The 14,233-nt window shown below is 47.8% G+C and overlaps 2 protein-coding genes across 10 annotated transcripts; both read right to left on the reverse strand.

Annotated features, from left to right (window-relative positions):
- Positions 1–1,369: 1,369 nt before the first annotated feature.
- On the reverse strand, positions 1,370–7,721 carry LOC122368987 (UPF0561 protein C2orf68 homolog). Of its 9 annotated transcripts, none has more exons than XM_043343332.1 (5): positions 7,645–7,691; positions 4,500–4,591; positions 3,420–3,518; positions 2,885–3,062; positions 1,370–2,327 (listed from the first exon to the last, which is right to left on the reverse strand). In XM_043343332.1, exons 2-5 carry the CDS (start codon positions 4,518–4,520, stop codon positions 2,200–2,202), a joined length of 426 nt encoding a protein of 141 aa, XP_043199267.1. In that variant the 5' UTR covers positions 4,521–4,591; positions 7,645–7,691; the 3' UTR covers positions 1,370–2,199. The 9 variants fall into 9 exon arrangements, with proteins under 9 accessions (XP_043199267.1, XP_043199270.1, XP_043199269.1 ...); XM_043343335.1 differs by lacking the exon at positions 7,645–7,691 and adding an exon at positions 5,719–6,509; XM_043343334.1 differs by lacking the exon at positions 7,645–7,691 and adding an exon at positions 5,698–6,509.
- On the reverse strand, positions 6,983–13,244 carry LOC122368991. Its single transcript, XM_043343343.1, has 2 exons — positions 13,238–13,244; positions 6,983–7,401 (listed from the first exon to the last, which is right to left on the reverse strand). The coding sequence occupies exons 1-2, from the start codon at positions 13,242–13,244 to the stop codon at positions 6,983–6,985; spliced, it is 426 nt and encodes a 141-aa protein (XP_043199278.1).
- Between the last annotated feature and the right edge of the window lie 989 nt (positions 13,245–14,233).

The raw sequence follows: 14,233 nt of genomic DNA on the forward strand, positions 1-14,233 counted from the left end.
GCAAGTTAGAGGCATGTTGTTGGGATTTTACATGTATTGAAATGCTAGAAAACCTGATGCAGCCAAAAGAAAGGTTTTCTGGAAAGCTGAAGACTTGTGAATAACCTGAACAGTGAGGCTGACCACTACAGACTGGCAATTTGGTTTAAAGTCAAGGTATTGGGGCAAGTTGTGTCCAATTTTAACTCCCCACCGGCTGTGGGAAACTGAATGAAGTACTGGCGTTAGTGCGTGCACATTGCACGGCATTGCACACGCCTTTGCTCATACACATGCTGCCTTGGCACACTTTGTGAGATGGAAGATCAAGGTGGTAGGTTTTTGTTGGCAGGGGAGGAAGATGCCTTTAAAGAAAAGGCCGGAAGCTTGTTCGATGCTCTCAATGGTGTGCAGTATTCACCAACTCAAGATGCAGATGGGTATTTAAAAAATGATCCTCAGAAAGATTTGAAGCATTCAAACATGACCCAACACAGGAGAAATGCAACTGAAGAAAGCTCTAGACCTCACAGAGGTAGCTCATCAAGCTTGATGCCTCCCCCAAGAAGACCTGCATTGAAAAGAAGAGGTGGACACTCTCTTCCAGAGCATGTGAAAAATCCTTCAAAGTTTACCAAATATTCACTGGATGATGTGCCAGATCAGCAACTGACACAAAAGTCCAACACTGCTGCTGCACTGGCATTCCTTCGTGAAATTGATGAAAAGAAAAGGAAAGATCAAGATGAAACAGATGAAGACACATCAAAAGATCAAAGGCCAATATTTAAAAAGCCAACAAACAAAACCAAAGACAAGCAAAAAGGAGATTCGTCCTCATTACCTAAACCTCCAGATCCTGAAGAACCTACTGGGCCTAAGACCAAACCTAAGCACAAATCTAAAGGAAAAGAGATCAAGCTCTCTCATCTTGAGTATGAGGATGAGTAGTTTGTGCCATATGGTTTGGCTGAATGATACATAAATGCACTCATTGTTGTCATGCTACTACTACCATGTGCGAAATACAACCACGATTTGCTCGAGATGCAGTGATTTAAAGTGAAGTTTGTCTGGGCTTTTTTCGAAGTACTCCGCCACCCATGATCAGGTGACCAGGAGTGCCCCCACCCTCAAACCATGGATAAGAGATCTAATCCATGCTCAAACCCAGCGACTAGCAGAACCTTACGTTAACACCAGACGAAATAAACAGATAAGTCGCGGCACTCCCTGCTAAGAAAGCAAATAAAATATAAAAAAGCAAACGAGAGAAGGGGGTAGCGGGCTTAGACGGAGACAAGAACAGAATGCGAAAGTAGCCACTGCTGAAATAATATTGTGCATTTTGCTCCTTATATCAGTGATACCAGTACCTAAAACTACAACAGAATAGAAATGTCATGTATTTGTAGATAAGACACAACACACTTGACATGCAGTCAGATGACCAGAAAGGTGTTCACCTTTTCATCCACTTTGTGGAAGCAACCCTAAAGCCTCAAGTAGTGGAGCACATCTGCACACAATGTGAGTAGTGAGGATGCCTGTACCTGAGTTATAGAGGTCGCATGATAATTTGATCACTCTGAGTCCAACAGCCTAACGCGACGTTTACATAAGCCTTCCTGCCTCTCTGCATTGTCGTGAGTTCTGTCTACGTTCATGTAAAGCACCAGACCAACTTCAATTAAACTTCTCTAGGCTTTGGGCTAGTAGAAAACCATGCACACCCACTCATTAACCATGATAAAACTGTGTGCCTCTGCGCGCTCCTCGCATGTGACACACGGCAGTACTGAACGATATGACTTCCGCTGGTACGTCGTCCCCTGTCGACATCGCCCGAATCGGTCTCACGGACCATCTGTTACACACTGCAGGGCTAACACAACGTGAGAAACGAAAACGAAGGACTTGACTAGCATGATCTGCTGCTTCTGCTACCGCACAGGAAACCAGAGCAAGCCCCCGCCGCCAATATTGGACCACAATCACAGTCATTCATCGGAAAAAATGTCCGCTACAGAGCGCTTAGCACCGCGTACGCTCAGATACCGACAGAACGGGCTCCCACCAAACGGTCGTGCCCTCAACACCGTCATCCCAAGCCACCATGGGCATAGCACTATCTTACCGTCGGCTGTCTAGCCTTCCTATGAGATCACGTCCTCCGTCCCTGCCGCCATCCCTCACGTGCATACCAGTGCCCCTCTGCTCTCACTGGAGCGTTTCTGACTCGTCCTGCCCCACTTCCTTCTGCAGACGCTCCAGAAGAGCCCGCTGCCGCTGCTCGTCCAGGCCGGCCTTCTTGGCGAACGAGGCGCAGAACTCGGCCAGGTCTGTGCCTGTAACATGGGATCGCAGGATGAGAGCGTATTTGAGGCATTTCCAGTTCGCCCCTACGGCCCAGAGGCAGAAGAATGGAGATGAGCACCTAACATCGGATGTTGTATTGCGAGTTTTATCTGCCTTTAACTCAGTGAGAAAGAAATAGAAGCAAGGAGTAACAAGCAGTCAAACAAGCAGCACTACTGCTAAAGTAACATACAACACCATAACTTGGCAAACCAACAACTTTTAATGGCAAATACATATAAGTACGCACAATAGTCCTTCAAAAGCAGTGCTAGAAAGGCATTATGGACGGACTTCATCGTAGACCAGTATAAAACAAAGAGCGCAAGAATTACCGGGGTTACATGAGCAAGTAAATGCGTATCAGGAACGGATTTTCCTATTTGCTCACCATTGTAGTCCGTTTGTAATGCGTATTAACTCTGCTCATGTAACCCCGAGCAATGACTACATTAGATAAACTGAAGTATTGCTGCCTATCAGCATGCCAGCTACCCTTAAGACATATATGACGACTGTCGATATGGTTTTACATGGGTATCACTACCTTCCAAGAAGGACTCGTGGCGCACCGCTCCGCTGCTGGTGTCGCAGTACTCCAGTCTGAAGAGCACGGCGCGAGGCGGCACGGCCGGCTTCCGCGCCACCGGCGGAGTATAGACAGCACGGTCCGGACGTCGGGGGACTCGGCGCGTCCTCCGCGCCGGCACCGTCTGCGACGACCTCTGGAGAAGCGGGGCAGAGCGAGAGAACACGTCCAGGAGGGCCGTCTCAGCACACATGCGGGATGATGGATGGACATCTTACGGCTTACGCAGTCTCAACGGAGTCATAACGGTAAAGGGTGATTTGACCTGATAATATGTCATCAGTCCGGTGATCGTTTTTTTTTCGACAGGATCCAGGCCACGTATTTTCTAGATAGTTTCGTTTCTACTCCAAACGACAGCTTTGCTCTCATCCAGTAACATATTGGAAGAGAAAATCTAGTGGAAATGAAACCGAGTAAAAGATGTTGGAACATGTAAACATGATCAATGTAAACCACATCAGTGTGGTAAGAAGACATGCTGCACAATTACCTGGTCCATCTTCTCTTTCATCTCCTGATCGTATCTATCCCTGTCTAGCTGGTTTCTAACGACAAATTTTACGAAACCGTGCTCCATGTTTAGGCGTGCCTGAAATATAACAGAAAAAAAATGAATGGAACTACACCCATGTGTTCCAAAGAATTCAGACTCGTAAGATATATGGCCTTTAACGACAAAGAGTTCGCTTCGTGCACATCAACATGCTTTAATGGCATTGAAAGCAGCTTACGGCAGTCTGTTGGGGGGCTACCACCGCCATCGGTATCGGGATCGTTCTGGGTTCTGGCGACATTTCTCAATTACGAGGTCCTTCTAGCTGACATGTGCGTGGATCCGAGAAAATGGATAAGTGATGATTCCACAGATCCTTATCTCGGATCCGATGGGATCGTAGATCCAGCTCGTCAATTTATCGAGATTCATAGGGATAATAGATCAAAGCCCAATTTTTCCAATCAAGGGTTGAGATCCAGTGAGATCTAGATCATTTTTTGCCAGCATAGAAATCCTTAACATTGATTTGTAGCAACTCACAAAAATCCTGTTATGGCAATTTTATGTGATTGCACATCATAATAATTAGTTTTGAGGCACTTATACACATAACAATGCTTGGAAACATAGTTCCAAATGTTGTGCAAGATGGAATCCATTTGGATCATTGATCCAAGTCCTTGGTTTACCTTCGGTTCCTATGAGATCATAGATACAGGAATAATTTTTCATATGGGATCCCGTGGGATCATAGATCCCTACTTACACTGAACAATTCGCTTTAGGATCCACTGATGTCACAGATCCATCACTCAGATCCCTGCACAATGCACATGTCTGCCTTCTAGTTTACTTAAAATCATGCTGACCTGGTGGTAAATCCTTTGCTAATCAAATCTGCAATGTGATTAATCATTGATGGCTGGGGTCAACTGATGGTCACTGTCAACTGAGCCATCAGTATCAAATACCAATTCGACCAAGGATGACTGAGAGGATAACTTATATTACAAGAGTGATGGGCTGTAATATGAAGGAGGTCCAACACCTCATGGTGACATTACCCCTACTTACCGTCTTAGTGTACATTTCCATGATTCAGATTCCAGCCTGTCTCCAGTTCAGCACGTGCTATACGAGTACTGTGTAGCTAATAAATGATAATGCTGAAACATATCATAGTAATCAGATCACAATCACACTCATGTCACATCTAAATCTACACCATGTAACTAACATGACTACGGTCTAGGTGTCACACAATTTACATATAACAGTCACATAAACAGAATAAACTATTAGCATGAGACTTCACTTTGCTCTTTGAATTCAAATTTAGCACCAGTGGCGCAGCCAGGGGGAGGGGTGAAAGGGGTGAGAAAGGGCCCAGTTGCGGTATTAGAGGGCCCATTTTCGAGATGAGGGACAAAATCCGATTTATGTGAATAAATTCTGACGAATGACGAAATTATGACAAATAAATTCATGTTTTTTACATTTTTCATAAATAAGCATAGGTATAAGTTATAACTCGTAAAACAATAAAGCTAGAGATTCGCTTTAGAGATTTAGATAACAACTCATTCGACAGGACTTTCAAACCCCTTTCGCTTTCATGTCATTAAATTTGACCTCAATGCCTCATGCATAGGCGGCGGAACGGGGAGGGCACCAGGGCACAGTGCCACCCTTTGAATTTGGCATTTTAACATTAGCCCTAATCCTATGGGCATTGCACAGAAAGAATGGGACCAAAAGTCGGCAGTGCCCCCCTTAATTGAAGGAGTTCTGCCGCTACTGACCTCATGTTAACGGTTTCGCAACAGAGGGCAAAACCATCAAAATAGAAATGTTTTGCCGCAATAATTTTGCCACTTTTTAATAACTTTGGTGTAATAATATATGACAAGTTAATTTTATCATTACTGTTTTCTTGTCAAGTTGCATGGATTGAGCTAAAATTTCACCCCTAATCCAATGTATACATTTTTAATACCGCCTAAATGCTATGATGGAGCAAATCTATTGTGAAAAATCGCCTTAACTTGTGTCATGGAAACATAGCTTATGATTATTCCCAAGGTTTTGCGATTTTTCAAGAATGTTCGGCAGAACAGCAACTTTTTGTTGTTGGTTGGGTAAGGGGCCAACTTTGTTTGAGGGGGCCGATTTCGCTGGAAGGCCCAGCCCATCACAAACACCTCTTGCCCCAGTCACCAGAGTTCTGACTGCACCCGTTTAGCACAAACTTATTCCAACATCATCCTATTACCGCATGCAGCAAAAGTAAGACATTTTTAGTTTGAAAATAAGATGAACAAGTCAAAATGCAGTTTTGTCCAAATGTTGGTTGCTGTTGTGGTTTAGGGCGCTTAGCGGCGAGGCTCTTGCGTCCAACGTCTTGATTTGTGAAGTTCACATACTTGCACTCATCTTCGTTGGGAAGATTGGGAAACTAAGCAGGGTAAACTAAGCGGTGAAAGGGTTAAAGGATGGTTATCGCAGGGTAGGAATTTCAGCAGGGACAGGTGATTGGCGAGGACAGTAGACGTTTAAGTTAGTTTGGTTAATCACCAACTGTATTCTAAGCTATCTACGCCTCCAGACTTCTGTAAAAAAAACTTTGTTAGTGAAAGCATCTACATGATCAAGTGATACTTAGTAGGTATATGCTAAGTTGGGGTAGCCAACCATACCGTGGCATCTAGACAACAATCGGGGGAAAACATGAGGAACAAGACATGATAAGCAACAGTGCATGGTGACAACTCGTCGATCACAACATCGTAAACAGGCGACAATCCTTAAGATATTGGAACACTGCATCAAGTAGCGCTGGCGTTTTATCACCCAACAGCGACCGAACATCCATTCTCACGTCATGTAGCAAGCAAGCTGTAGCTAGCTGTTGTCGTTCTCGACGATACTTAGGACACACTATCAAAAAATGTGTGACATCCAGTTCACAGTGGCATAGGTCACAGAGTGGAGGTCGATCTCGATCAATTATGTAACGATGAGTAAGCAGCAAGGCATTGGGCATTCTAGTGATTAAATGTGCGAGTTCATTGCTGGTAAAAGCTTCTGCAGGGGGAAGATACAATGAGCATATGGTGATCCGTCTGTTGTGTATGCGAACTGAAACCACCACAGCCTGTAGTTTTGTGTTGACGCTGACCTGCATATGAGGCAGTTTGTTGGTAACATATATGGTGACACCACCTCCTCGACCACCCTGAGGAGGAGGAGGTGGTGTCCAAATACCTTACCTTACCTTACCTTACCTTACGGTGTTCGGGCATAATAAAGGCCAACTCGGCCTGGAGGTCCCGTTCTAACCGAGCTCCTGTCCCTTTTGCCATTTGTTAATCCGTGTCTGGTATATGATACCAGTGATGGCCCCAGTGGGCATCGAGTCTCGCCTTGAACGAGTCCACGGTGGGGGCACTGACCACTTGAGCAGGTAGGCCGTTCCAGTCGTTCACGGCCCTGACTGCGAATGCAGCTCTCCTCAGTCTGCTGACCGCCTCTGGCTTCCGGAGCTTGTGTGGGTGACCTCATGTAACGGCACCCGTGGCGGGGCAGAAGAGATCCGTGACTTCAACATCAACCCCTCCATGGAACATCTGGTAGGTGAATATCATGTCGCCCCGTTTGCGTCGGTAGTACAGCGATGGAAGTTTCAGAGCCCTGAGCCTCTCTTGGTAGGGCAGGTGGCGAAGGTTGGCCACCATGCGCGTAGCTCTGCGCTGTACCCTCTCCACCAGCTTCTGGTCCGCCCTGTTGAAAGGGCCCCACACGAGGTTGCCGTACTCGAGGTGCGGGCGCACCAGGGACTTGTAAAGCAGCGGCAGCGTGCACTCGTTTATCAGCACGAATGAGCGACGGATCACAGCGAGAATCTGGTTGGCCTTGGCTACGGCTGCTGAAGCATGTTGTCTGAACTTCAGCTCGTCATCGAGGTCACCGAGGTCACCTGAGGCCAAAAGGTCACCTGAGGCCTGATTTGCCTAACCAAATGTTAGGCAAAATTTCAAGGAAAGAAAGTCCGAGTCTGAGCAGCACAATCGGCAATCGCAAGCATTCCAGCTGAGCAATGGCCAACCGCCAAGGCCATGGCATTCTTTGAAAATAAATGCAGGACATGCCAAACAAATCAGTTGATTTGTGTCAAAACTTAAACGTTCGTTTTGGGTAAATTAATCAATTCAACTCTAACATTTTGATAAGTGATAACTGAGACTCAATCCGCGGAGATCTATAAAAACCCTGCGGAGATTTTCAGCGAGTTACTCTAACGGGCATTATATCAAGGCCATCCATTATATAATCAGGGACAACACTATTCGACCGCCACCCTTGCAGCCATTCTATAACTCAGGAACTACTGGACCGATCGGAACGAACGAAACACCATTCCAATCAAGGGGTACGATTTTATCAGCCGTTTCGAAGCTCGTGACCCCAGGTGCCCTCGGTGACCTCAAGAGGTCAAATCGGCATTGACGCCTATTGCAGCCATTCTATAACTCAGGAACTACTGGGCCGATCGCGACAAAAACACCACCAGTCGAATCAGCGTATGCAATTTCATCAGCCGTTTCGAATATGGTGACCTCAGGTGACCTCGGTGACCTCAAAAGGTCAACTTAACGTTTTTGCCTATTGCAGCCATTCTATAACTCAGGAACTGCTGGGCCGATCGCGACGAAAACACCACCAGTCGATTCAGCGTATGCGATTTCATCAGCCGTTCCGAATATGGTGACCTCAGGTGACCTCGGTGACCTTGGGAGGTCACATGACCGTTGTGGCCTATGGCATCCATTCTATAACTCAGGAACTACTGGGCCGATCGTGACGAAAACACCACCAGTCGATTCAGCGTATGCGATTTCATCAGCCGTTTTGAATATGGTGACCTCAGGTGACCTCAGTAACCTTGGGAGGTCACATGACCGTTGTGGCCTATGGCAGCCATTCTATAACTCAGGAACTGCTGGGCCGATCGTGACGAAAACACCACCAGTCGATTCAGCGTATGCGATTTCATCAGCCGTTTTGAATATGGTGACCTCAGGTGACCTCAGTAACCTTGGGAGGTCACATGACCGTTGTGGCCTATGGCAGCCATTCTATAACTCAGGAACTGCTGGGCCGATCGTGACGAAAACACCACCAGTCGATTCAGCGTATGCGATTTCATCAGCGGTTTCGAATATGGTGACCTCAGGTGACCTCGGTGACCTTGGGAGGTCACATGACCGATGTGGCCTATGGCAGCCATTCTATAACTCAGGAACTACTGGGCCGATCGCGACGAAAACACCACCAGTCGATTTAACGTATGCGATTTCATCAGCTGTTTCGAATATGGTGACCTCAGGTGACCTCGGTGACCTCAAAAGGTCAACTTCACGTTTTCGCCTATTGCAGCCATTCTATAACTCAGGAACTACTGGGCCGATCGCGACGAAAACACCACCAGTGGATTCAGCGTATGCGATTTCATCAGCCGTTTCGAATATGGTGACCTCAAGTGACCTCGGTGACATTGGGAGGTCACATGACCGATGTGGCCTAAGGCAGCCATTCTATAACTCAGGAACTACTGGGCCGATCGTGACGAAAACACCACCAGTCGATTCAGCGTATGCGATTTCATCAGCCGTTTCGAATATGGTGACCTCAGGTGACCTCAGTGACCTTGGGAGGTCACATGACCGTTGTGGCCTATGGCAGCCATTCTATAACTCAGGAACTGCTGGGCCGATCGCGACGAAAACAGCACCAGTCGATTCAGCGTATGCGATTTCATCAGCCGTTTCGAATATGGTGACCTCAGGTGACCTCGGTGACCTTGGGAGGTCACATGACCGATGTGGCCTATGGCAGCCATTCTATAACTCAGGAACTACTGGGCCGATCGCGACGAAAACACCACCAGTCGATTCAGCGTATGCGATTTCATCAGCCGTTTCAAATATGGTGACCTCAGGTGACCTCGGTGACCTCAAAAGGTCAACTTAACGTTTCCGCCTATTGCAGCCATTCTATAACTCAGGAACTACTGGGCCGATCGCGACGAAAACACCACCAGTCGAATCAGCGTTTGCGATTTCATCAGCCATTTCGAATATGGTGACCTCAGGTGACCTCAGTGACCTTGGGAGGTCACATGACCGTTGTGGCCTATGGCAGCCATTCTATAACTCAGGAACTACTGAGCCCATCGCGACGAAAACACCACCAGTCGATTCAGCGTATGCGATTTCATCAGCCGTTTCGAATATGGTGACCTCAGATGACCTCGGTGACCTTGGGAGGTCACATGACCGTTGTGGCCTATGGTAGCCATTCTATAACTCAGGAACTACTGGGCCGATCGTGACGAAAATACCACCAGTCGATTCAGCGTATGCGATTTCATCGGCCGTTTTGAATATGGTGACCTCAGGTGACCTCAGTGACCTTGGGAGGTCACATGACCGTTGTGGCCTAAGGCAGCCATTCTATAACTCAGGAACTACTGGGCCGATTGCGACGAAAACACCACCAGTCGATTCAGCGTAAGCGATTTCATCAGCCGTTTCGAATATGGTGACCTCAGGTGACCTCGGTGACCTTGGGAGGTCACATGACCGATGTGGCCTATGGCAGCCATTCTATAACTCAGGAACTACTGGGCCGATCGCGACGAAAACACCACCAGTCGAATCAGCGTATGCGATTTCATCAGCCGTTTTTAATATGGTGACCTCAGGTGACCTTGGTGACCTTGGGAGGGAGGCTGCCATAGGCCACAACGGTCATGTGACCTCCCAAGGTCACTGCGGTCACCTGAGGTCACCATATTCGAAACGGCTGATGAAATCGCATACGCTGAATCGACTGGTGGTGTTTTCGTCACGATCGGCCCAGTAGTTCCTGAGTTATAGAATGGCTGCAATAGGCGAAAACGTTAAGTTGACCTTTTGAGGTCACCGAGGTCACCTGAGGTCACCATATTCGAAACGGCTGATGAAATCGCATACGCTGATTTGACTGGTGGTGTTTTCGTCGCGATCGGCCCAGTAGTTCCTGAGTTATAGAATGGCTGCCAAAGGCCACATCGGTCATGTGACCTCCCAAGGTCACCGAGGTCACCTAAGGTCACCATATTCAAAACGGCTGATGAAATCGCATACGCTGAATCGACTGGTGGTGTTTTCGTTGCGATCGGCCCATTAGTTCCTGAGTTATAGAATGGCTGCCATAGGCCACATCGGTCATGTGACCTCCCATGGTCACCGAGGTCACCTCAGGTCACCATATTCGAAACGGCTGATGAAATCGCATACGCTGAATCGAATGGTGGTGTTTTCGTCGCGATCGGCCCAGTATTTCCTGAGTTATAGAATGGCTGCAATAGGCGAAAACGTTAAGTTGACCTTTTGAGGTCACCGAGGTCACCTGAGGTCACCATATTCGAAACGGCTGATGAAATCGCATACACTGAATCGACTGGTGGTGTTTTCGTCGCGATCGGCCCAGTAGTTCCTGAGTTATAGAATGGCTGCCATAGGCCACAACGGTCATGTGACCTCCCAAGGTCACCGAGGTCACCTGAGGTCACCATATTCGAAACGGCTGATGAAATCGCATACGTTGAATCGACTGGTGGTGTTTTTGTCACGTTCGGCCCAGCAGTTCCTGAGTTATAGAATGGCTGCCATAGGCGAAAACGTTAAGTTGACCTTTTGAGGTCACCGAGGTCACCTGAGGTCACCATATTCGAAACGGCTGATGAAATCGCATACGCTGAATCGACTGGTGGTGTTTTCGTCACGATCGGCCCAGTAGTTCCTGAGTTATAGAATGGCTGCCATAGGCCACAACGGTCATGTGACCTCCCAAGGTCACCGAGGTCACTTGAGGTCACCATATTCAAAACGGCTGATGAAATTGCATACGCTGAATCGACTGGTGGTGTTTTCGTCGCGATCAGCCCAGTAGTTCCTGAGTTATAGAATGGCTGCCATAGGCCACATCGGTCATGTGACCTCCCAAGGTCACCGAGGTCACCTGAGGTCACCATATTCGAAACGGCTGATGAAATCGCATACGCTGAATCGACTGGTGGTGTTTTCGTCGCGATCGGCCCAGTAGTTCCTGAGTTATAGAATGGCTGCAATAGGCGAAAACGTGAAGTTGACCTTTTGAGGTCACCGAGGTCACCTGAGGTCACCATATTCGAAACGGCTGATGAAATCGCATACGCTGAATCGACTGGTGGTGTTTTCGTCGCGATCGGCCCAGTAGTTCCTGAGTTATAGAATGGCTGCCATAGCCCAGCTAACAATTTGCCGTTGTTACAACGTCGTTTAAACGTTGTCAAATGGTTACCACAACGTTCCGATTTGTCGTTGTGACAACGTAATTTTGTAGACTCCAGACAACGGCGTGACAACGTCATCCGACCATGCATTTGAATGTCATCACAACGTTTCGGTAACGTGACCGTGACGTCCCAAAACCGTTCTCACAACGTCCCGCCAACGTTATGAAATGTTTTCTGTAACGTGCCAACAGTGTTTCTGGAACGTTGTCACCACGTTTCCACAACGTGACTACAACGAGTATAGAACGCTTTGGCAACGTCTCTGCGACGTTTCTGAACGTTTTTATCACGTGCGCACCACGTTGTCGCTACTTCGTATTGCCGTCCCTGCGACCCCGAGTAAACGTTCTAAACATTTTCGCAACGTCCTCTCAACGTGTTCGCAACATACTCAGAATGTGTTTCCGGCGCTCTCTTCCCGTTCTCTAGACTTGTAAAAAAGCACGCCAGAACTGGTGGAAGTTCACTTCTTCACTAACCCTCGCTGGGAGGATCACTCGGCGAACCGTTAGGCACCGGCTCATTTGCGGCCTCGATGTCCCTCGGCAGCTGGCAGTGCCTGACCAGACGGTCTGCACGCCCCCCGTTCCGGTCGCAGCTTCCGGACAGCCACTTCGCTACCGCCTTGCCGACAGTGGGCCTGCCACAAGGCGCGCTGACGAGTTGCAGGACGTCTGCGGGAAGACATGAGGGAAAATCAGACATATTCAATTCATGAAAAAAATCACAAAAATACCTTCACCACTTCCCGTAACAGTGCGACAGGCTAGATCAAACATGTCAACACCTTAGAGGCTAGAGCTACAATGAACTATAGCCCAGACCGCACGATATTACAAATTTACAAGGCACAATCTTGCAAATGCTACTCGTAAATGGTACTTTGACTTACCAGTCAAAACAACAATCACATCAAGCGCAGACAACTGGCGCTGTCTTTCATCTTCCAGCTACCTCAGCCGCGCCCGCCGCCAGTCCTCACTGCTTGCTCGGGCCGCGCAGACTGCGGCTCGGCCGGCTGGCTCTGAACGCCGGCCGGTGACACTGACGTCACGGCCCCTCCGGCGAGGTCAGGGCGGCCGCCTCCGCTCGACACTGGCTGCCGGCGTGGCTCGCTGGCAGCCGCAGATAACAGCCGCGTTTACATAGGGATAGTTGCAAGCCTCTAGCTCCGCCTGTGATGTTGCAAAACATGCCAATGACGCTTTGCAATTTACACAATGATCTCATCTAAATATACGAAAAGTACTACATTAAAATTATCGCAGAAGAAGTGAGCAACAGCCCCGACAAAAATGCTATGTAACCGGGCATATTGTTTGGGTGGCAGGGAGCCGGATTTGTGCCGGACTTGGCGGTCCGAAACCATACTAACTCCGGAGCGCTACGGCAAAGACTGGCTAACCGGAGTCACCATCAAATTAATACCCACCCGCCATTTAACTATATGCTATACATACATATATATATATATATATATATGTCAAATTTAACGATGAAAACTGAAACTGCGCATTGGAAGTCAAAGGAAATGCATTATATGGCCATATATGTCACCATGCATTATCAAAATATAATGTTGCAAGTGCGCGGTTGCTGCAACGTACCAATAAAACGTTGTCACAACGTTTTACCACAACTTTAGGACCAAACCATGGCTTCACAACGTTCAGAACGTTGCTAGAACGTAATTAAAACGTAATTTCGCAACTTACCGAAACACGACGTTGTGACAACGTTGTACTAACGTTTCCTGTTAGCTGGGAGGCCACATCGGTCATGTGACCTCCCAAGGTCACCGAGGTCACCTGAGGTCACCATATTCGAAACGGCTGATGAAATCGCATACGCTGAATCGACTGGTGGTGTTTTCGTCACGATCGGCTCAGCAGTTCCTGAGTTATAGAATGGCTGCCATAGGCCACAACGGTCATGTGACCTCCCAAGGTCACTGAGGTCACCTGAGGTCACCGTATTCAAAACGGCTGATGAAATCGCATACGCTGAATCGACTGGTGGTGTTTTCGTCACGATCGGCCCAGTAGTTCCTGAGTTATAGAATGGCTGCCATAGGCCACAACGGTCATGTGACCTCCCAAGGTCACCGAGGTCACCTGAGGTCACCATATTCGAAACGGCTGATGAAATCGCATACGCTGAATCGACTGGTTGTGTTTTCGTCGCGATCGGCTCAGCAGTTCCTGAGTTATAGAATGGCTGCAATAGGCGAAAACGTTAAGTTGACCTTTTGAGGTCACCGAGGTCACCTGAGGTCACCATATTCGAAACGGCTGATGAAATCGCATACGCTGATTCGACTGGTGGTGTTTTTGTCGCGATCGGCCCAGTAGTTCCTGAGTTATAGAATGGCTGCAATAGGCGTCGATGCCGATTTGACCTCTTGAGGTCACCGAGGTCATCTGGGGTC

The sequence above is a fragment of the Amphibalanus amphitrite genome, unplaced genomic scaffold (genome assembly GCF_019059575.1).
Source record: "Amphibalanus amphitrite isolate SeventyFive unplaced genomic scaffold, NRLGWU_Aamphi_draft 000996F_arrow, whole genome shotgun sequence".
NCBI lineage: Eukaryota > Metazoa > Arthropoda > Thecostraca > Balanomorpha > Balanidae > Amphibalanus > Amphibalanus amphitrite.

What these genes read in the sequence shown, in the direction of transcription:
- LOC122368987 (XM_043343332.1), bottom strand. Translation starts at nt 4,520, where the DNA reads ATGGAAATGTACACTAAGACG. An exon ending in TGGAAATGTACACTAAGACG is followed by an intron (nt 3,519 to 4,499) that starts GTAAGTAGGGGT and finishes GTTATATTTCAG; the next exon opens with GCACGCCTAAACATGGAGCA. An exon ending in TGAAAGAGAAGATGGACCAG is followed by an intron (nt 3,063 to 3,419) that starts GTAATTGTGCAG and finishes CCGCTTCTCCAG; the next exon opens with AGGTCGTCGCAGACGGTGCC.